Source organism: Dermacentor variabilis, chromosome 1 (genome assembly GCF_050947875.1).
Source record: "Dermacentor variabilis isolate Ectoservices chromosome 1, ASM5094787v1, whole genome shotgun sequence".
NCBI lineage: Eukaryota > Metazoa > Arthropoda > Arachnida > Ixodida > Ixodidae > Dermacentor > Dermacentor variabilis.
This window is the reverse complement of record NC_134568.1, coordinates 88,264,025-88,287,746: the sequence shown is the minus strand read 5'-3', so window position 1 is coordinate 88,287,746 and position 23,722 is coordinate 88,264,025. Positions and strand designations below refer to the sequence as shown.

The 23,722-nt window shown below is 43.3% G+C and overlaps 1 protein-coding gene across 4 annotated transcripts in view; it reads left to right on the top strand.

Annotated features, from left to right (window-relative positions):
- The first annotated feature begins 4,501 nt into the window (after window positions 1–4,501).
- Window positions 4,502–23,722, top strand: part of poe (E3 ubiquitin-protein ligase-like protein poe) — a 549,114-nt gene continuing 529,893 nt past the window's right edge. For 3 of the 4 annotated variants that reach the window (XM_075691124.1, XM_075691117.1, XM_075691109.1), the window contains exons 1-2: window positions 4,502–4,673; window positions 21,702–21,799. In XM_075691124.1, the coding sequence (XP_075547239.1) occupies window positions 4,555–4,673; window positions 21,702–21,799 (217 nt within the window). In that variant the 5' untranslated portion in view covers window positions 4,502–4,554. The remainder of the gene's footprint in view (window positions 4,674–21,701; window positions 21,800–23,722) is intronic. The other variant, XM_075691133.1, reaches the window with a different exon arrangement.

Here is a 23,722-nt window from a genome sequence, read left to right as displayed (position 1 = left end):
AAATAAACAATGCCACCACATTAATGTGTGTTTGCATGCAAGCTGCCAACAGTAGCTGTCCTTTTTGCGTTGATTGCTGCCATTTCACTGACAGTGGCGACAGCTTGACTGTGCTTTGACATGCAGACTGCTAATGGTGCCTTTCAAGCGTGCCCTCGACTACTGCTATTAATAGTTACCCAAATGAGTATTTTGGTCCTCACTAAGCTAATGATGTTTGATAATTGTTCTCTTGTCCATATTACTTGCCTGAGCCATATAACCAAAATAAAGAATGCGACCACATGAATGTGCTTTTTCATGCAAACTGCTAGAGTGACGGTCAATTTCGCGTTGACTGCTGCTGTTTCACCTACAATGTCTACGACATGGTTGCGCTTTGAAGTGCAGATGCTAAAGGTGCCTTTCAAGCATGCCCTGACGACTGTTATCTCATCACAGAGCCCGTCATGCTCGTAGGTGGCTGCCCAATAGCGTATTTTGGGCCTTCTGACATTGGCATTAGTCATCTCAATGGGCTGGAAATAACAGTAGGGGCAGCACAACTGCACGCAAAGCACAATGTGCTTTGGCGTGCACATTGGTGTGGCTGTCACTTTCACGTTGACTACTGCTTTTTCGTGTGAAGCTGGATAGTGGCTGCCCGAATGAGCATTTTGGGCCCCGCATAGTTATTCAGGGTTAACAACTGTATTTGCATTCAGATTTTCCAGCATTTCAGCACGTTTCCATGCCAATACTTATATTGAGCACGATCTGTGCAGGACGTTGCTTTTTCAGAATTGGGCTTCCATTAAAAGGAATATGTCACCAAATGAACTGCTTATTTATTTGAGAGGTCACGGCAGAATGCTTGGCTGCTGCGAACCCACCGGTAATATTTTGGTAGCCCTAATAAGGGCTGTTCTTTCATTAAAAAGAAGCCGTTATGCTTCATCGAGTGGCTCAATGCCGGACAGCTCGCAGTCGGAGTCGCTTTCTTCACTGTCATTTTCACCCAGTTGGATGATGATGGGTTGCATGTGGTCACTTCCAGACATATCAAGCCTGAACTTTGCCTCCAGGTGCATCACATGGTGAAGTTTTTTCCTCCAGTCTTCCGCCGTTACGTGCTTGATTTTTTCCCTCAAGACGTCTCTGACCATGGACAGCTTGACGCCTCTGTTGTCCTCAGCTATGCCATTTTTTACCTTTGCCCACACGAGCTCGATAGGATTAAATTCGCAATGGTATGGTGGGAGCCCGAGTACGATGCAACCGGCCCTTTCAGCTGCATTGTCTACGATGTAGCTCAGAAAGCATGGCTTTACAGATGCTACCAACTCAAGCAGCTGCTTTTTAACCACCCTTTCGCTGTAGGTGATGTTTTTGCTTTTGAGTCACTCCTGTATTTTTTCCTTCTTCCAAGCTGTTGACGGCAATTTCTCTTCTTGCCGGGAATGGTAAGGTGCATTGCCCAAAATAATGACGCTACCAGCAGGCAACTTCTGCAGAACGTCATTAAACCATCCCTCGAAGTGATTGCCGTCCATTTCTTCATGGTAGTCGCTTGTTTTTTGGCCTCAGAATATAACTAAGCAGCCATCGACGAAGCCATCCTCGCTGCCAATGTGCGTCACAATCAGGCGCTGGCCTTTTCCAGAAGGTTGTTTCAGACCCGTTGACAGGCCATTTGCTCGAGCGTATAGGTGTCCGCGCTTCTGCACCACGATGTCTGTCCACACGATCGACCCAGTGTGTACCGCCGTCACCCATGTCTCGTCCAGGAAAAAGATCTTTCGGCCTTGTGCCCGTAGCACTCCACACCACGAAGGTAGCGATTCTGCCATTCAGCGATGTCATCCTGATCGGTCAGCAGCGAATTGTGGCTCCTCTTCTCGTGCTTGAATCAGATCTCAACAAGCAGGCAACGCACAGTACACCACTTCAGTGATGGGAGATCCATTGTTGCATGTGTCTAGGTATGTGTGGCTGGCAGGAGGTCTGGACACCACTTCACGCAGAGTCAGAGACGAGGAGAGCTTTCTCGGTGAAGAATTCTTTATATAATGTTTACATGTTGTCATCGTTATCAGGAGAGAGACCAACAGAGTAGCTGCAAGCTGCTTAAATAACACCCCTCAGTCCACAGAATCGCCAGACAGTCCCTAAGGACAAAACAAGGTCGAGAGAGAGAGGGTCTGGGCAGCCTCCGTGGTCCTAACGCCGCTCTCGGTGGCCGGCACTTCCTCAAACCGCGCTGCGGCGTCGGGCCGATCTGGCGATCGGTCAGAATGGTGCGCCGGGGAAGTTTTATGGCCCGCATAGGACAAAGGGACAACTGTAAGGCACAGGGTCGAAACACAGGCCTCCTTTGGAAACCGTCCCAAACACAGTGGGAGTCGTTCGTGGTGCGGGCACTGCTGGACAAAGGAGGGGGGGTTGCATTGCTGCCGGCACGGGGAGGGGCCAAATAGCAGTCCGTGATCCGGTGGCCGCTTCCGTCGTGGACGCCATGCAGCCACAGGGAAACCCGAGCCGTGCACGTAGTCGTGTGCCCGAAGCAGGGACCATGCGGGGATGAATGCTGCCTCCACAGTCGACACACCATAGCACTGGCCTTCTGTCAGACAAATTCCAGGGCACAAACATAACACCATATACGCTTCGAGAACTCGTTAGTGATCTTCTTGACGGTCTATATCTCGTTGCGGCGAAAGAAATCGTGCACACGGCCTCGGTGTGCACAATGTGTCATACTTCCTGCTGTGTCTTCTTTTCTCCGCATTTCGTGGGCATTTTCGCGAGGGCGTCGATAGCTTGCCACCCGAAATATGCAAAGCTTTGACCGCCCTCCTCACCTTGAACGCTGTGCTTTTGCTGACACCGGGCATCTTGAGTTTGTAATGGTTGCGATAAATGCATTGTTTTATATAAGTACTTGTTCAATAGCAACTGATTCATTTGAAGCTCGGAACAGGAGTAGTAAATGTGCCGTGTACATGCAAACAAGCACAAAAGTCAGAGCTGCTCTTTCTACTTTTGTCACTTGCATGAAGCTAAAGAGCAGACGACGGGCAGCGTTGTGGAAGGCAAGGGGTTATTTTTCGGTCGCGATCCGGCATGTGCTGTAGCACATGAGAGCTCTACTAAACCAGTTATCAAAACACGAAAGTCTTTATTTATACCTAGAATTGCGCGTTTTAGAAGCACGATTTTTTGAGTGGAATTATTTTAGTCACGGAGGCAATCGGACATCGCGCTTTGGTCATGTGGGCGAGGCCTCCCCTTTTTTCTAAAGTTGTATCCGACTATAGTTGTTCCTTCTGTGCCCGCATTCTTTAAGTTTTTCGGCTACAATCCTCGTGTTGTCATCTTCATGCTTTGTTAAAACATGCATATAGCTTTTTATCAAAAAATGCAAATTGTCAAGAATCAAAACGAAGTATCTAGTTTTCACACATTATATGCTTATCATGCTGTGCCACTGGTGTTGGCACTAACAGTGTGTACTCAGACACAAGAAACAACCAGCTGAATTTCTTGCACATGCAAGGCGCTCAAATCTCTCAGTATAAAAATGTATACTTTGCTTAATCTAGAAATACGCCTCAGGATTTCTGCTGTTTACACCAATGTCCCTATGACAAAAATGAAGAGTGCCCGAAATTTGCGTTCCTGAGAACAGTGCACACGCGCGTCCACATTTCACGATAGCGCGCATGTACTCATGTAACCTTTAAGCTGTTCCTTATATTGCCCTCAGCGACTATAAACACCTTCATAGCACAGAAATAACTTCTGAAAAACCCACAAGATACGTGAACGAGACAGAAAGGGCCGGAACCAAAACTCGCCCGCAACGCTTATGCACTGTTCACTTCAGAACATATGCATATTGCATGAAACGAACACTTATACGCCTAGCACCACTGCGACACATTGCACGTCCATATCACAGTACACTTACGCTTCGTAAAAGTAAGAACCCTAGCGCTCGAACATTCTGTACGTGTTCGCGGTCACCAATGCGCATCGCAGCCGACAAAACAGCTCACACGGAGCAAGACACAAACAGCACATTACGAATGCCTGCAATGAGACGACAACGAAGCTCATCGCTACACATCGTGCCATCACTTCTGAAACACAAGCCAGCACTGCACAAACGTGCAATCTTCGTATCGATGAAGCGCGCACACACAACACCTACGAACACTACATGCTGATGTGGGCGATCGCAAATCTTTTCATTTTGGCGTTAGCCGACGCGACGGGCCGCACCAAGTGCGTTCCATTGAGCGGCGAGCCCACACGCTCACGATTCAAGCGCTGTCTTTTAAAAATCCGAAGGAAGCCAAGCCAAATCATCATTTTTTGGCTATTTGGGTACGGTGGCTAGCGTAATTTAGGTGAACGCAACACACCCGATCGAAAACTCGAACGACCGGGTGCGCGCAACGCCGGCCAATTTCATAAAGAAATACGGGCGAAGCCAAAGCCAATACCAGAGCCGTCAGCTGTCGGTGTGCTGGGTTACAGAGTTCTCCACACCGGTTTGAGAGTCGGGTAAACATGGCGTCCGCTTCGTCGGGCCCTGACTGGTTTTCGAACGCAATTGCAATATTAAGTTCAAGTCAGACTTCACTCAACAAATCTGACCTTCAGATAATTGTAAAGTCTGTCATACAAAGGTAAGTGAATTTTGCTATTATAAGTGTGCGTGTGTGTGTGGTTTCCTGGCACGTCGCAAGCGCGAACGCAGAATGATAAGGCGTTTCTGTCGGCGGATGTTTCTCTTTTCTTTTTCATCGCTGCAAAATTTAGCTCGCACAGTGTAGCTCCAAAAGTGGGATATTAATAGAGTTTGCACGTGTCTTCCTTTCACAGAGTGACTAGAAAAGTATCGACTTGCTCTGCGTTCTGTAGTAAAGTTGCTGAAGCCTGAGCAAGAGTTGCTTATAGTAAACAGCTTTCAACGTGATCCGTTACTCGTCAGCGTTGCGTTTACCTTTGTAGAAATGTTTGCGTAAAACTTCGATATCTAACTGCTGCAGAAATTCTCTTGTGCCGGTTGTGCTGCCGTTTGTCATGAAAGCAATGGTTACCCGGCGGCTGCGTTCTATTATGCTTATCTACATGTGTTGCTCTTGTTAAATTTTTTTCATGTTGACATTGTAAAATATTAGCAAACGTGCAGCTACAGCTTTCGTTAGTGTCCCCTCTGAGACGTATTAATACAGCGTACTTCTTGTTCACCTTCTTGTGCTGCTTAGTATTGGTTCGCGCATTTTTCGTTTCTCAATAGTTTCCTTTGCTTCTCTTTCCACAGGCCATGACTATTCCTACTTGCTTGTTCTGTTACTCGTGTTATTTTTTACATTTATGAGTTTTGTTCTTCTTGGACTAGCGTTACGAAAATTGGAACATCGGCGCCTAGGTTTCCTCCTCAACCCTCACATAGAAACTGTTAGTACCACCGTTGTTGGCAGAACAATTGATAGCATTTCATGCAACGGCCATTCTGGTCGTTGCTGGCGATAAGACCGGCGCACAGTGCAGATCACTTGCTACCACGCTTTCCGAATTAACATTACGTGCGTAGTAGAAGGGTTAAAATTAATTCAGAGGAATTCATAGTTGTACTATCAGTAGCAGGGCCATCCTATTGACTAAGAAGTTACTATTTCTGGAACTCTGCCACCTTGATAATTTATTTACATGGACAATTGTTTATTCTGCGAGCTTGTAGCAATTCTTCAGTGTATTGTTGCCATTGGTACCTAGCCATACTCTGATCTACCAAAGTGATTGTTCAATATTTCACTGACCCATCATGGCGGTTCAGTGGCTATGGCGTTCTGATGCTGCGCATGACTGGGCACAATACCGCGGCGGCAAAATGAAACAGGCTCACATGTGGACCTTCGGGTGCACATAAAAGAACGCCATGTTGGTCAGAATTAATCTGCACCCCCCATCCCCCACTACAGCATTTTTCATAGTTTTGGGATGCTAAACCCCACAATTTACTTTTACGAGTTGGCTGCCTTTGCATTCTGTTTTAAAAGAAAGATTTGTGTTAGTGAGAGCAGCGAAATAGTGTGGGGTGGCTGCCTTATTGTTTGTTAGAAAACATTGCAAGTCAGCCATTTCTGGGTGCATTATTGACAAGAGAGCAATCTGTGTGTTTTTAAACCTTCCTTTTGTTTTTGTCTTAGGTTATAATTTTCTCCAGGCACCAGTATAAATATATTGGTCTGGCCAAGTTTTTGTATCTTGGGTGTTTTGAGAATGTTGCTACCATCGGTGGTACCGCTGACCTGTGGGCATTTCAGATCCTCTTATACCTGTGTCACACGAGCACATTTGGAAGGCCTTCCAGTCGACGGCCTTCGAAATGCCACAACTCTATCGACTCAAAAGAGTTGTCGCGCTGCTACACGGCACTTTCGAAAGGCCGTTGGGTGGTTCAGGCTTTTCTCGTAAAATTGTGTGGCTCTGCGGATCTTTACTGTCGTTTTCATGTCACGAAAAGTTAAGCAACATTAAAACCACTTAAAAGCACTATAATTTATTTTATGTTTGTTTATACATTTAGAGAAATGTTTATGCATTGCCATAAATATATGTTTAGTTTTTAAGTTGTTGAGTAGCGAAACTGCGGCAACGTTTGCGTCGCTGCATGCGGCTGCATGTCGGTGTTGTCGAGAATATGTGCAGTTCGCACATATCAAGTGGCAAAAATACTTTGTTGAATAATTAATAACACTCATATATAGTATTTTTAGAGCATTTTGGTTTGATTTGTTCTTTCTAACCGATAGTACGAGCACACTGTGAACGAGAGGGCATGTTCGCACTGTTTCCGTTTCCGTTGCTCAAAGGCCATCGAGATTTCGATAGAGTTGTAAGGTGCTCCGTTGACTCGATAGACGATTGACTCGGCGGCCTTCGAAACCGCCCGTGTAGCAGCTCGAACTTGACCTTTGAGTCAACTGACTATCGGTTGGAAGGCCTTCCAAACGCCCGTGTGACACGGGCATTAGACTTTGAGCTGCATAGATATTTTATAAAGTATGCGCTCTGCTTGTGAAGTCGGTTGACCTCCTGTGCACTGGATGGTGCTAGATGCTTCTGAAACAGTAATCCGTAGCCTACAAGTGTGGTGTGAAAAAGTAAACATAACATAGGAGGCAACCTTTCAACATGAATTTAATTTGCTTGCTATGGATGTTATGGGGTCCGTGCTAGTGACTGCATTATTGTGTTCATGTCAGTTAAGTGATAGTTTTGCACGATGTAGGCTAAAATTCGGCCACTACCTCCCTAATGACTCCTACAACTAACCTATGGCCAACTTGGCAAGCTGCGAAGCACCTTGCCAAGGCGGCGGTCAGACCTTTAATGCAGCAGTGGGTGCTAAGAATCTCTGTGTCCGGACAGGCCGCCAATGGAAACTGACCCTGTCAACCTTTAGCAGCCGAACTCTGTCAAGTGAGGCTAGCTTAGCAGGACACTTTGAGGAACTATCAGACATTGTTTGGGATATCATTGGCCTTAGTGAGATTAAAAAAAACTGGTGAGGCTTATACATTGCTAAATAACAGCCATGTCCTTTGCTATAGAGGTCTCCCTGATAAGAAGCAATACAGGGTAGGATTCCTAATCCATAAGGACATAAGTAGGCAACATTGACGAATTCTACAGCATTAATGAGAGGGTAGCAGTAGTCGTAATCAAACTTAATAAGAGGTATAGATTAAAGGTAGTACAAGCCTACGCTCCACAACATCCAGTCACGACGATGAGGAAGTAGATCAGCTTTATGAAGATGTTGAATTAGCGATGAGAAAAGTGCAAACCCTGTATACAGTAGTAATAGGTGACTTCAATGCAAAAGTGGGAAAAAGCAGGTGGGTGAATAGGAAATTGGCAACTACGGCGTCGATTCTAGAAATGCTAGAGGAGATATGCTGGTAGAATTCGCAGAAAGGAATAAGCTGAGAATAATGAACACCTTTTTCAAGAAACGTAGCAACAGAAAGTGGGCCTAGAAAAGCCCTAATGGTGAAACAAGAAATGAATTTGATTTCATACTTTGTGCTGATCCCAGTGTAGTGCAGAATGTAGAAGGGATAGGTAGGGTAAAGCGCAGTGATCATAGGTTAGTGAGGGCTAGGATTCACCTCAATTTGAAGAGAGAAAGAGTAAAATTGGTCAAGAAGAAACAGGTCAACTTAGAGGCAGTAATGGTAAAAACAGACAAATCTAGGCAGGTACTTGCAAACAAATATGCAGCCTTAGAACAGAGAGATGATGACATAGAGGTAAGGAATGAAATTGTAACGAGGCTGACTTCAGAGGCAGCAATTGAAGTGGGAGGCAAGGCATCAAAGTAACCAGTAGGCAAGCTCTCCCAAGTAACAAATAACCTAATAAAGAAACAACAAAGAATGAGTCTCCAACTCAAGAGATAAGATAGAATTCGCGGAACTGTCAGAACGGATCAAAAAGGTGAAAATAAGTGATATTCGAAACTATTACATGAGAAAGACTGAAGAAGCCGTAAAAAATGGACGCAACCTGAAATCGGCGAGAAAGAAAGTTGGCATAGGACAAACCAAGATATATGCACTGGAAGATAAGCAGGGTAATATCGGCAATCTCGAAGGCATAATAAAAGCAGCGGAAGAATTCTATACGGACCTGTACAGTACCCAGAGGAGTCTGATACCTCCATTAGAAACAGTAATTAACAGGATTCAGAAACTCCATCTATAACTAGGGATAAGGTCAGAAGGGACTTGCAAGACATGAAACGGGGAAGAGCGGCAGGAGAAGATGGAAAAACAGTCGACTTAATCAAAGATGGAGGAGACGTAATGCTTGGAAAACTGGTGGCTCTCTATACAAAGTCCCTGTCGACTGCAAGGGTCCCAGAAAACTGGCAGAATGCAAACATATACTAATCCACAAAAAAGGAGACGTTAAAGAACTGAAAAATTATAGGCCCATTAGCTTACTCCCAGTATTGTATAAAATATTCACCAAAATAATCTCCTATAGAATAAGGGCAACACTGGACTTTAGTCAACCAAGGGAACAGGCTGGCTTCAGGAAGGGATACTCTACAATAGATCACATCCATGTCATTAATCAGGTAATCGAGAAATCTACAGAGTACAATAAGCCTCTCTATATGGCTTTCATAGATTACGAAAAGGCATTTGATTCAGTAGAGATACCAGCAGTCATAGAGGCATTACGTAATCAAGGAGTACAGACCGCTTACGTAAGTACCTTGGAAAATATCTGCAGAGATTCCACAGCTACCTTAATTCTAAACAAGTAGGATGATACCAATAAAGAAAGGGGTCAGACAGGGAGAGACAATCTCTCCGATGCTATTCACTGTGTGTCTTGAAGAAGTACTCAAGCTATTCAACTGGGAAGGCTTAGGAGTAAGGATCGATGGAGAATATCTCTGCAACCTTCGGTTTGCCGATGACATTGTTCTATTTAGCAACACTGCAGACGAGTTACAACAAATTATTGAGGTCCTTAACAGAGAGAGTGTAAGAGTGGGGTTGAAGATTAATGTGCAGAAGACAAAGATAATGATGAATAGATTGGTAAGGCAACAAGAGTTCAGTATCACCAGTCAGCCTCTAGAGCATGTGAAGGGGTATGTTTACCTAGGTCAACTAATCACAGGGAACCCTGATCATGAGAAGGAAATTCATGAAGGAATAAAAATGGGTTAGATCGCATACGGAAGGTATTGTCAGCTCCTGACTGGAAGCTTACCATTATCATTGAAAATCAATGCATTTTACTGGTGCTGACATATGGGGCAGAGTCTTGGAGATTGACAAAGAAGCTTGAGACGAAATTAAGGACTGTGCAAAGAGCGAAGGAACAAAGAATGCTAGGCATAACATTCCGAGACAGAAAGAGAGTGGTTTGGATCAGAGAGCAAATGGGTATGGCCCAAATTCAAATTGACATGGAGAAGAAATGGAGCTGGGGGGCAGGTCATGTAATGCGCAGGTTATATAACCATTCAACCGTTAGGGTTGCAGGATGGGTACCAAGAGAAGGGAAACGCAGTCGAGGGCGGCAGAAGACTAGGTGGAGCGATGAAATTAGAAAATTCACGGGCACTAGTTGGAATCGGTTGGTGCAGGACTGGGGTAATTGGGAGATCGCAGGGAGAGGCCTTCATCCTGCAGTGGACATAAAATAGGTTGAAGAAGGTGATGATGATGAGACAACAAATGTCGGCTTACAAGTTTATGCATAAAGTAAGCAAATCCTTTATGTATGATTCTATGGTTTACACAAATTGGTGTCCTGACATATTCTCTCTCCCCATTTTTTCCCTCAAAATATCAATTTCCCAACATACACAATGAAACAACAAAGCTGCTTGTTGGCCTAGTTGGTGCTTGCTAAATGACATGTTTTTTGCCGCAATTGAACATGCACCAACAGAAGACACGTAAAGACAACACGGGCGGCCGCCCGTGTTGTCTTTATGTGTCTTTCTTTTGTGTGTGTTCAATTGCGGCAAAAAACATGTCTTTTATACACAATGAAATTGCCCATCCCTGCAGTATTCCTCATTTCTGCATATTGATTGAAGTACCCTTGATGACTCATACAGAATTTTTTCACTATGCTTAGTTGTCTATGTACATACACAAGCTGAAGTTTCTACCTCTGGAAGTGATGCTTTTGCAATCGCAGTGCTTGAAAACAGTTTTGAAGCCGCCTGTGATACTTTTTGCTTATATTAGGATAGCTTTGGGGGCTTGACAAGTGATTTTTGGTGCACCATTCTGAAGCATCTGGGCAATTCTTTATGCGTACACTAGGTTGAAGGTTTGTTTTTTCTGCCTTACAACACAGGCATGCATTGCCCACCCAACTTTTGGTGCAAATTATGGGTATTACGAGAGTGAGTTGTCTGACACTAATGTAAGCCTAAAGCGACCCTGAAACGATTTTGACGATTTTCTACAAACGTACCGAGTCATTAGAGTCGGTCCTTCTGATCATCAATTGACACATCTGAGCGCTCCGCGTAAAGCGTGGAATTTATTATAAGGTTTTAAAAATGCACGTCACTGCCCATCGCAGCACACTGCTCGGCAGAATTTTAAGCCACCCCTACCTATATGACGGAAATCACCCATATGACGTCAGTGGGGCGAGCTATCCAATTGGCTGACCAGGGCGCGTGATCGATAATTTTTCCAACTTTGTGGTAAACAAATGATGTTTGTAATAGTTGGAATGTTATTTAATTTGCTTTTATACAAAGAAAGTAACATAAAGAGAACGCACAAGAACAATTTTTCAGTACACTTAAGCACTTCCAGCACACAGCAAGTGTCGTCTGCTTATGTTACAATGTGCTCAGTCTTTGACGAGAGCACCGCCGTCAGTGTCGGTCTGTCTTTTCGCGAGTGCTATGATTCGACTTTGTTGCGTTGTGGACTGCAAACTTAGCGACTGGCAATTGTGCCCATCTGCAAGCCAGTAGACGAGCGAACTGGCTGCAGCGCATCGGACTGCCGCTATCCGATCGGCGCCAGGATTTGCGCGATTGCGGCCGTCACTTTACACCAGAAGATTACTAACGCAATAGCGTTTCACGAGTCCGGTATTAGGGTAAATGCAAGCGCAAGGCTGTGTCCACTTGCATGTCGTTTCAGGGGATGAACAGAAGCACAAATGTGAATGGTCTGCATGGTGCAGCCACCTGGTGGCATAGAGCTCAACCACACACAGTAGCAGTAACAAAACGTATTCTTCTTTGCGTCTGGTGTAAATTTTTTGCAGGAGTGTAATCGTTAACACTTTGTTTTCATAATGTTTAAAATGCTTTACACTTGGTTAGAACAATACTAGCTCTTTGGCTGGTTAAGCTCTGCGCCAACGGGTGGCTCGACCGTGGAGACCGATCAGGCAGCTCACGTACGTCTACGCTAAAGTTCCTTCATCAGCTTGAGTTTATGCCTCCACTGTTCCGTCGAAACTTCAGCTAGTGTGTGATTACTGGAATACCAGACACGTTCGGCGCTACAACAGAATGCTTGCAAGCATGCTGCTTCAACAGCTCTCGCTTGGGGTCGATGGCCAAGCGGCTAGCGGAGAGGTTTTGCATAGGCGGGGGCAGGCTCCAAAACAACCGGAAGTGGACGATGTGATGTCGCATCGTGACGCAAACCAGTGAAAGCGGAGCTTAGCCCCGATTGCTCGGCGAACGAGTTGAGAAGGACAAGCATGGCTAGGGAGAAGGGTAACTTGTAATCGCTTGTAGCTCCATTAATATGTAACGCTTCACTTAAATTATGGTGCGAATGTTCTACTTAAGCTTTACCCTACGCGTCTACAAAATTTGTTCGAACCGTTTCAGGCGCCCTTTAAATTTCTTGTTAATTCTCATATTCATATTAGGTGCCAGTGGCAGCCTTCAATAATCTTTGAGAAGGCTACTGGCAATTGCAAAATTTTTTAATTTGACTAACAGAATGATAATGAAGTGTCCTTGACATTGGCTTCCTAGCAGCCTGTATTTACTCTGAAGCATGGTCATTAGTGCATATATGACAGAAATATAGCTTACTTTGTGGCATTGAGCCCTGCTTTATTTATCTGTCCATGCACGTGACTTGGCAGTGACCCTATAGATTTAGGTGCACGTTAAAGAACCCCAGGTGGTCAAAATTTCCGGAGTCCTCCACTAAGGCGTGCCTCATAATCAGAAAGTGGTTTTGGCACGTAAAACCCCAAATATTATTATTATTGGCAGTGACCCTTGTATGCTACCAACTGGAGGCTAGCTGTACATGGTGGCTGACCCAACATAGCCAGGTGCAGGTTGCATTAACCATTTCGCAATACATTCTGGAACATTTACAAGGGATATGAATGCAATGTAGCTTAATAAATCTAAAGTTTCTAGCAGCTACACATAGTGAAGCATTCTCTATAAAGACCACTGCAGCACATAGCCACTATTCCAGACACCTTAGACATTAATTTTCTTGAATCTGGAGACCACTTGCCATGATGTTCCATATAACAGAGAATATCAGTGTATATGGAATTACCACTACCATAAGTTTTTCTTGCAGGAAAATAAAAAAATAGCAAAATAAGTCCTACCCCAGTATTTAGAAATGCATCTTAATTTGAAGCCCATGCTTGCCTTGATATAAAAGATGCCTGTTGCGAACATGAAACAGGCATCATGTAAAAACACTTGTGTAATTGGATTTATGTGAACACTAACCCTGTATGGTCCAAATTAATTGCGAGGCTAAGGTGTGTTCAGTCTGCAGGTGAAGATTAGGACTTAAACATGCAAAAATGACCCTTGGTGTCTTTGTTTGTTGGCTTCTTATGATATGGCGAATAAAAATCAGGCCCCTGGTTTCCTTTCTTTTCGTTCAACCTAGGTAAGTGTTGCGGATAATGTTTGTAGAACTGGTATTTGTAGGGCAGAAGTTGCCAAACAAAGCTGTTTCAATGAAAGTTTACTTTCATCTTACCAGGAGAGTTAGTCTGAACAACTTTAAGCAGTGTTTACTCAATATTTCACATTTCTCAGGTCCTACCTTAACCATTGTTGTCAAGAAAGCAGTCTGGGTACCTGTGTTATGACCGATGACATACCTTAAGTTCCTTCTCAAGCAAGACATAGCAAAATAGCATGTAATATCTGGGCCCGTATTTTGTAGCAGTCCATTTCATTTTTCATCCTTTTCTTATCATGCGGCAGGCCGAGTGGCTGATCCCAGCAATAATGGCAGTGCTGCTGCATATGAGTTGCGTCTGAGCCAATGGAGAAGGGTAAAAAGAATGGAAAATATAATGGAATGCTAGAAAATATGGTTCTTGGTGTCTGTTGAAAAGGAATATTTTCTAGTTTTGACTTCCAATATTTCATAGGAAGAAAATTGTAGTGACAGGCAATTCAAGGCATATAGAGTGTCCTTATGCCTTACTATTCGCTTTCAGTGCCACTTTAAATAAACAATTCATGGTGCTCTGAATGCAAAACATATTTTTGGCTCATTTCAGACACATTGTGGTAGGTTCCTGTCTCACATAGCTTTGTGCATCTTTAGTAAAAAAGAATTTGAACTGTCTGTTGGTGGGAATGAACCTTGGCCCCCCATCACAACAGCCTGAAGATCTAACTACGAGGCCATGATCGCATGCATACTTCTCCCATACTAGCTTAAGCTAGCCCTTTCAGACGTTTCGCGTGTATGGCACATTCCATAGCACAAGCAAGAGCACGGGCACACATGCCACTTTCCATGCAGCCACAGACTGGAATGAAACACATGCAGGATAATCTTATCATTTTCTTCCATGTGTGTCATGTCGCTTATCAACAAGTTGCTTATAAAAGAAAGAGCATGCCTAGTTTCTCCCATTTTCCCTTCGTGGTTGCTAGTGCTTTGAGACACCCTGCTATACTGCATCGCCTTCCAGATCGACCCAAGTTGTTACAAAGCTGGTTGTAATATTCCCTCACTGGAGCACGAAAAATCAATGCTCATGTCATCGCAGTCATGCTAACGTCATCTTGCTGATTTCGGGACACACGCTCACGGCACACACACATGCACAATTGTTTGACATACACAAAACCATTGGTTCATTTGGTAACGCTTTGCAGAACCCCAAACTGTGCCGTATAGCTAGCTGCCTGTAAAATGCTTTGCATAACATTGATTCCCACGGTGCATGGTATCTACATAATCTTTTTACTGAATAAATTTTCCCATGTCATCCTTTATTATAAAAATATTTTTTTAGTGCCCTTGCACACTTGTTTAGAAAAGAAGATGGACATAATGGGAGGAAAATAATTTTATCATGTTGCAGTTTGTTTTCAGATTAGTTTTGATGAGCTATTATGAGAACCCATCAGCAGAACCCATCTTACGATGGCTGTTGCTGTTAATGCGATTAGGATTCAAGCAATGTAGGGACACATTGTATTGCCACCGCCGAAGTGCATCATGTATAAGCGGTTTACTGTAGCCGGGCACCTCTCTTTCGCTTCCCTATGGACACGCTGCTCCTTTAGGGATGCTCACATGAAGTCTGCCTCCTTTAGCGTGGCCTCTGAGATTGCGCCAGTGAGTATGAACCATGTACTGCGGCTTAGCTCCTCTCGTGCTTGCCTCTCGACGCGCTGTGCCGTCTAGTGGTGCGCCCGCGAAGCCCACAATGCATGGCATGCCGGTGCGTGCTGATGCTGAGAATTATCTCGCTGCCCATGGGCATTTGAGGCGCAATGCTAAAGCAACGGCCTGCTGTGATTGAGGAAACCCTGTGATGTGGGTTCGATTCGAAGTTCTCCAAGAATGCTATCACATTAAAAGGAAAGAAGGAACTTTTGTTCGCAACACACAGGCTCCCTTGCAGATAGAGACCCGCTTAGTGCTGTGAAGAACCCATTACAAAGTAGGGCTGTTTTATGGGCTTTACCTGATGGTGCTGAATTGCCTTAAACTGCTTTGAAGAAGTGGTACATATTGTAGTGAAAATTGAAATGAATGGTAAATTACCTTGATATAAATGCATTATAACGCGATTGTAAATAGTCATTGTGATCAAGCTTTCTATCCTGCTATGAATGCAAATTTTTTTTAACAATCTTTGTCAAACTGTCTGCAGTTAATTTGTGCACACCTTCTTTAAGCTTTCTTTTATAAAGCATAGTCTCCGATAGAGTGACTGCACTGATCCAGTGACACCAAAATGCGTGAGAGCCTTTTTGCCATATATATAATGGTTGTCCTTATGGTTATGGTGTCCTTGCCTTCTAAGCAAAAATTGAGGTTCTGTTTCTTTCCCTGTGTCACTTGTTTCCAAGAAACCAATTTTATCCCTGGAAAATGACATGACGTGTGAGAGCTAGCAATACTTTTTCTCCTAACTAGCCTTTCTGGTTGTGTTCTCCCAAGTACAGTCGACCAAAAAAGTTTGCGGACCAAGAGACCTGACGAAAAGCTGAATATCTCCGCAGCCTCAAAACGCAGCCTGGTATTCCCATTTACAGCCTTTACTGGCATATGTGAACAACATTGTGATGTACGGTTTTACTGGCTACTTTTAAAGGCTGCTCGTATATTTAGCATCTTCTGAGACCCCGTGGTCCGTAAACTTTTTTGGTCGACTGTACATAAGTGAGACACCCATTCCCTCTGCTTGTTGGAATTCAGACATAACCTTCTGCATGATATGTTTGCAATGTTGATGGACATTTGAGGAGATTGATCTCTAGGAACTTTTGTCATAGTGGCAACATGGTGGGCATGGCAGTTGCATTGAAGCCTTTTTTTTTTCCCACAAAACCATGCTTCTTCCTCATTGAGCCAAGTCAGATGTGTGAGCACATGGTTTATGAGTGGCCCCACACGATTTCTTGGGCGTCTGCTCTGTTGTCTCATTAGTGTCCCCAGCACCCCTGTGTTCTGAACTGTCGAAATTCCTTCTTGTATCAAAAGGATGCTCTACAGGTGTGCTTCAACCTTTATTTGGCAACCTTTGTTCTCACAACTTCTTGTGCTCAGCTACCTTGGTTTGGTGAATGGCTGTGTAGTAAGCCTGACTGAACAGCTGCATTGTTCATTGCTTTTCTGAGAGTGTTGGCCAACAATCCTCAGTAGTCATGCTCTGATGTATTGTGCCTTTGCTTTAATAATCCCTAAAGGTTGATCATTGACTCTGAAGCCATATTTATGCAATGCAATGTGTTGTTAGTGTGACAAACGCTCTTGCTGCACGTCTTATACACCAGGGAAAGTGAACGAGCATCTTTTCTTTGCCAGCTGTCGCTAGATGTGAAGTGTACATGCCCATCTGCACCAGCATTATGCATAGTTCCTTTGCTGTCAGCACATTTCCAAGAGCATAAATTTCTTGCAGTTGCTTCCAACCACCCTTTGCTTTGCAGTTGCTTCCAACCAGTTGCAGTTGCAACCTTTGCAGTTGCACCTCTTGCAGTTGCTTCCAACCACCATTGAGGTCACTAGGAACTTTGTAAATTAAAACACTTCATGCATTCTTTTGCATGTGTGTGTGTGGCTGATTTGCATCTTGCGACGCAACGGTAAGACGTCTTTGATGCAAAGCAGCAAATTCTTTTGGACTGACTGATTCGCATCTTCTGGTACATAGTAGTAGGCTTGATATGTATGTCTTAAAAGAAATTGACAGTCAATGAGAACATGCAGTTACATTATGATATGTGCGAATAAATCATGTCTTGGACAAATTTTAAAAAGCCTGCTGTTCTCTTAAATAGGGAATTATGCCTTTAAATCTCCTTCGAAGATTGCAGAAAATTATACAAGGCAGCACTGTGCTATTTATCATCATTAAATATATTTATGTGTCGCACGACTTTGCAATCCTGTGCTTGAGTCATAAAGTGTGCTCTACGTTTTATCAAAAATTATTTCTGCTTCCATTAAGTCCTTTGAAGCTCCAGATACAGATAGGTATTTTTGAGAAGTGATGCTGGCTATGCCCCATGTATTAGGACATTGTCTGTTAATGTGTGGCTCAGTGCCTATTATTCTCCATCAGGCACTACAGCATGCATCTGCCTTGCATGCCTTCTCTTTCCATCCTCCTGAAGGATTATCTTTCCGATTTACTTGTCTTATTCTTTAACACCTTATGGTGTCGGCAGCACCCCTACCAACCGCTTCTTTACCAATACAAAAAATTTACTAAGTTTTTTATATTAACATGCAAGTTATTGCAAAAGCTTGTTATGTGTTGCAGACGTTTGCCAAGGTTGTATTGCATAGTTTACAAAAGATTACTTTCTTTACTACCGAAGTTTCCAACCCGCTGTGGTTGCTCAGTGGCTATGGTGTTGGGCTGCTGAGCACGAGGTCGCGGGATCGAATCCCGGCCATGGCGGCCGCATTTCGATAGGGGCAAAATGTGAAAAAACCCGTGTGCTTAGATTTAGGTGCACGTTAAAGAACCCCAGGTGGTCGAAATTTCCGGAGTCCTCCACTACAGCGTGCCTCATAATCAGAAAGTGGTTTTGGCATGTAAAACCCCATAATTTAATTTTTAATTTTTTACCAAAGTTTCCAGTTAGTCAGTTTATGCAATGCACTATCACCTCATCTGTTATCAATATCCAGTGTCCACACACAGTAAAATCGAGAGTTCATTACTTAAAAAATTCTGAATTGTTCATTCTTTGTGGCTGCTGTCAGCTAGGTGTCATTGTTGTGCTTTGATGTACCACTGAAATTTTTTTTTAAATTTGGTCTTTATTCCTTTTCATAAATGTCACAGACTTCTTCCACTGTCCAAGTGCACTTGTCGCAGATTAGTTACTGGACAAAAAAATGCAGATTGCTTTGCAGCACTTTGCTTGACACATTGCATCTGCTACAGATGCAATGTGTTCAGCAAGGCGCTGCGTAGTGTGTTTGTTTATGCATCTGTTGTGAATGCACTTAAACCTTGAAGGCCTAGACAACTTTTATTCATTTGTGCCACCACTAAAAGCTTGTGTTGCCAGTAGTGACATCACTGGTATGCAAAAGCTTTCACTGCCCTTTCCTTGCAGGAATTCCAACCCGAGTACTTGTCACCCTTGCTTGGCCCAAAATTGTAATTCACTGCAAAGGCGCAGGGGCCATGTATGAGGGATCGCACCACTATCTGACCACTGGTGTCTGATTTCTACCGAGTTCTTGTTTCCAGCACTGTTTTAGTTGCATCTGTGCTATATGTGCAACATGTGTGACCAGAATACACAGGACAATGATACATTGAAATGAAAGGGTTCATGGATAGGACTGCTACACTTTAGCATGCCAGTGCTTCCCAAACCTTACTTCTTCGAGAACTACTTGAAACACTCAAAGTATCACACATGACTCCTTTTGCCATGCTATAACCTTATCAGTTTATGTTTGAGCACGGATACAAAGATTTTACATGTTTGTGACAATTAACAGTGAACCAGCTGGACTGGAAAATGAGTTAAACCATATGTTCGCAGAAATTTCTAATGAGAAAAGTGAGCTTGTTTGTTAAAGCAGTCTTTTTTTTAAGGGGGGTGCAGAATTTGGACACTGTGTCTCTCTTGCCAGGCTCCATGTTAAACTACAACCTGTACTTTGAGCAAATTAGTTATGCGGAATTCTGCAAGATGGAGGAAGTCTCATGAAAGGGAAAATTGTCATCTACCTGAATGTAGCACGAATCAATAAAGGGAACCCATACAGCTTTCTCGGAAAGAAAGCTTTGCAGTTGAGGAAAAATCTGTCATTGTCTGGGATTGTTGAGTAGCTGAGCTGCACACGAGGTATATACACAGCATATATTTTTGGTGAAACTAGTCACATCCTTTGCATTAGTTATTTGTACTAAGCAGGGCAATGTGCACGAGCTGCCACCATTAGTGTAGCCAGGGGGGGTTGAGATGGGTTCAACCCCCCCCCCCCCTCGAAATTTTCTGACGAACCCTCCCTTTCTCATGGAACAGAAAGTTTCAGGAAGTGGTCTCTAAAAGAGTGACATAGCTAAAAGAGGAAACTTGAATGTGAAAGCAAAGCAAGGGCTAGTGGCTTCTGAATAGGAAGCAGCCCCACTTCGTACTGTCTGCCTCATCAATTTCCGAGTTTGATCAAATAACAATGTGTGTTGCATGATGACCCCAATACCATGATTGTAAATTACTTCCAAACATCTCTTCAAACAAGTCTGACAGCAGGTCACCGAAAGTGAGTGAAACTGGCACCATATGATGCTATCGAAGTTCTAGCGCAAAAACTTGGTTCCTGTATTTTTAAATCTAAAATAATATAGCTTATCCACAATGCCAAAAGCACGATTGAGTGATAGGCAACTTGCGAAATAGTGCTCGCCCTCTTCCCTACGTAGCTGTGGTTGTGTGTGTGAGAGAGGTGAAGCTGTGCAATGCGTGTCCTATACATGGAAGGGAAGTATAACGACCAAGCACTTCGTTATAAAGACATTAGCGGGGTTAATGCCACTGATGTTGCTAAAAATTTTAATGAAAACCTGTCGGCCCTTCTCGGAAGAGCCAGTGTTCCTGCTACCACAGATGTCACAGTTCATGCCTCCAGAGTATAAGTGCCAGCTTAAGCTCATAATGAGCCGGCAGCAACACAAACTCATATATTACCATGAAACACGGTGGGCTTAACCACCACTGGAAATGTGCTTTGCAAAAATAAATGGAGAGAGAGAGGAAACGTAAGCAACTGGGGAAGGTGAGGCAGTCAAGACATTAAATGTCAAGTAGAAAGCAGGGAAGGGATGTTGCTTGAGGGTGATGATCAAGTTGGTGGGAGAGAGCCTCTGTTGCTAACGAGGTAACTTTCCACCTTTCACCATCAACTTACAAGATTTCATTTGCTTATGTCTCTGCTATTAACTGTTTTTGAAAATTCTTGCTGTAGAATGTGCCCTGGATGATACGTTAGGACTTCCAGTGTATAAACCAAAATTTCGATGTGGCTGGCAAAAGGCCCTTTAAAAAATGTGGCATCATGGGCTTTTGACGTCAAAATGTCTGTGGGTAGAAATGTCACCACAAAAGTTAACTGCCACCATTATAGTGGTGATTATTCTTGCCCCTGATTGCATTTTATATTTATCTTTGTTATGGATCGAAAACTCACTATGTAGGCTAAGGATCTATAGTATACACCCAGCCTTATCGCTTTGTACTGTGTAGGAATAAAATGTTCTTACGTTTAATGGATAGAGCAATGGCTGGGAATAGCAGCTGAATTGCTAGCTGATATAGACCCTCCTTGATGGTTCAGCAGCTATGCTCTTCTTTTGCTGAGTATAAGATCGTAGGTTTTATTTCTGGTGACATGGTGGCCTATGTAAATTGGTTTGGTGAATAAATTTTTTGGGATTTCTGTGCTTGTTAAAAAACTAAATAAACCTGGAAAACCCCGACAAGGATGGAAGCTTGGGCAAGTTCGTAATCCATGGCAGAACGAGCACAGCATGGAAGATCGGGACACATGAAGGAAGACGAAAAGTGCCGTGTGTCTTTCTGTGTCCCCGTCTTTCACGCTGTGCTCGTTTTGCACCTTTATCGCATTGTTTAGCAGCCTAGGTGTAGTCTGGGCATGCAAAATCATATCATTCTCTATCAATAATCTGACATGCTTTAATCTGGTAACATTAGCCAAATGTTGCCATTGGTGACATATTTTACACTAATAGTTCTAGCCATATGTTGACTAATCACCAATGGCATTGCACTGCTGAGCTCAAGGTGGTGGGTTCGATTCGTGATGGTTCGTTGAACCATCTAGTAAAGCAGAGGGACTGAACATGTTCTTTAGTCTCCGCTGGCAATGTCTGTTTCAGGCATATAGAAAAAATCAGCCTCAATTAAAATGTCAAAGTTGTGCCAAACTTATGAGTATTACTTATTGGGCAAGTTGGCAACAATCCATCTTGAACAGCACCACTTATGACGGACGAGCAAAGAGAACATGATACAGCTTATGTCCCGCGTGTTTGCTTATCTCTGACCTAAATGGTGCTGTTGAAGATGGGAAGTTGGGCCATTAACAAGCTTCTGATTGATGTGCACTTTGTATGAAATTGTTGCATATGTTCCAGGACACTTTGTTGATGTTATTTTCTTATTTCAGTGAAAGTGTGCTTTTGGTGGAAGATGAGGAGACCAGAGAGTTTTGTGAAGCTTTTGTTGCTCTCAGTGCCCACTTCATTGGCACTAGTGCAACTTCATGTGAGTACATGTTGTTGCTTAAAACTAACCTAATTCAAATTTGATTGGTTTCATGGAAGATATGTGTTGGTGGATTTTGCTCAATCTGCAGACTGGCAGCTTGTGTGTGTGTGTGTGTGTGTGTGTGCGCGCACGCGTGCGTGCGTGCATTGCACATACTGTTCTCTTATTTGACTGCACTTTCTGCATTAGTTCAGGGAGTGCAGCACTTTTGTTGCTGATTTGGCAGGGCACTGTGCACCACTTGTACTGTATTCTTCAATTTCACTTCTTGCAGTGCCAGTTCAGCACAAGTTCACAATTCTTTTGCACTCGCTTGTTTGCAAATGCCAGCATCATGCATGCTCTTAGTAGCAGACGGCATGGTGCAGTGCTAGTTAACTAATAGTACGCATATGTAAATATTCCCAGCTTGAGTTACAACAGTTACTCTGACATGAGGTGGCGATGCCTAAATGCTTGTCAGGGCATATTGGTAGCAGGCTAAATTGCTTCCATTCGAACAGCTTTCTCTTGAAGTGTATTTCCTACAAAAAAAAAAAAAATATATATATATATATATATAGCACCTGCGGCCACTATTTCATTGCTAGCATGCCACCATGATAGTAATTGTTGGGATAATTAAAAGAAAATATCCTTGCCTTTGCTATGTATGCATTTGTCGAACAGGCTTTACTGCCTGGAGCAGATTGCAGAACTCCTTCGTTGTGAAACATTTATCTTTGTGCACTTGCATTATATGAACTCTGGTAGTGCTGCACGTTGTGGTCTTGAGATCTGATTTAGAATGCTCAACCAAATAGTAGAGACCTGTAGTCATCTATGTTGGCTTTAATTAGGCCATTTGAGGTGGGCCTATAAGACTTTACCATTGTATTCTAAGTTCAGCTCTGATACAAGCACCAGATAGTATGTATCTAAAAATCCTCTGATGTATTTTAAGGCATCAGAGGGTAATCAGAATAATTATTCTCCAAACTGAGCCATAAAACTGAAAGTTTACTGTAATAGTGATTGCTAGTTTAAGTAAAGCCTATTAAATATTTCATAAGCAGGCATCCCCACATGAAATGAATACCATCACTGAGTTAGTGAAGTTTGTATAAAAAAGAAGTAGACATGTTGTTGCATGTAATGGCAATATGTGCTTATACGCTTTTTGCTTTATTTGATATTTTGCATGCGTGATGCATTCAGATCACAGGCAAAGATGAAAAGCTAATAATTTTACATTACTGGATCTGTGTCACCTAACAATAGTGTCGAAGCATGCGTAATATGCAGATAATGAAATGGTATTCAAACAGTCAGACCTTGACTCAACAAAATGCGATTTCATAAAATTTTTATTCAATGAAGTGCTTTCGCTTACCAGACACATATCTGTAGAGCCTAGTACATTGAAAACTTTGAAGTAATGAAGGGAATTCAGTATTGTGCACAATTAAAAAAAAATTGTTGGGGGAAATATGGGTAAAGAGGCAGAACCGTGTGATGCTAGGCTAATTGGTTCAACATGGCTTTTGACTGGAAAACAGCACTGTAAACAAAGACAAACGGGAAGAACATAACAGTCGCAAGCCATAAGGAAACGAGTCATGGGAAGCCTGTTTCGCATCCCGGCCACGGCGGCCGCATTTCGATGGGGGCGAAATGCGAAAACACCCGTGTGCTTAGATTTAGGTGCACGTTAAAGAACCCCAGGTGGACAAAATTTCCGGAGTCCTCCACTACGGCGTGCCTCATAATCAGAAAGTGGTTTTGGCACGTAAAACCCCAAATATTATTATTATTAAACCTGTTTCGTTCAAACTGCAACAAAACTTAATCTTTTGCTACAGTAAATGCATTGCCATACCAGTTTGAAGTGGTTGTTTTCCTTTTACGAAACTGCTCGCTGCAGGATCTCAGCATAAGCTC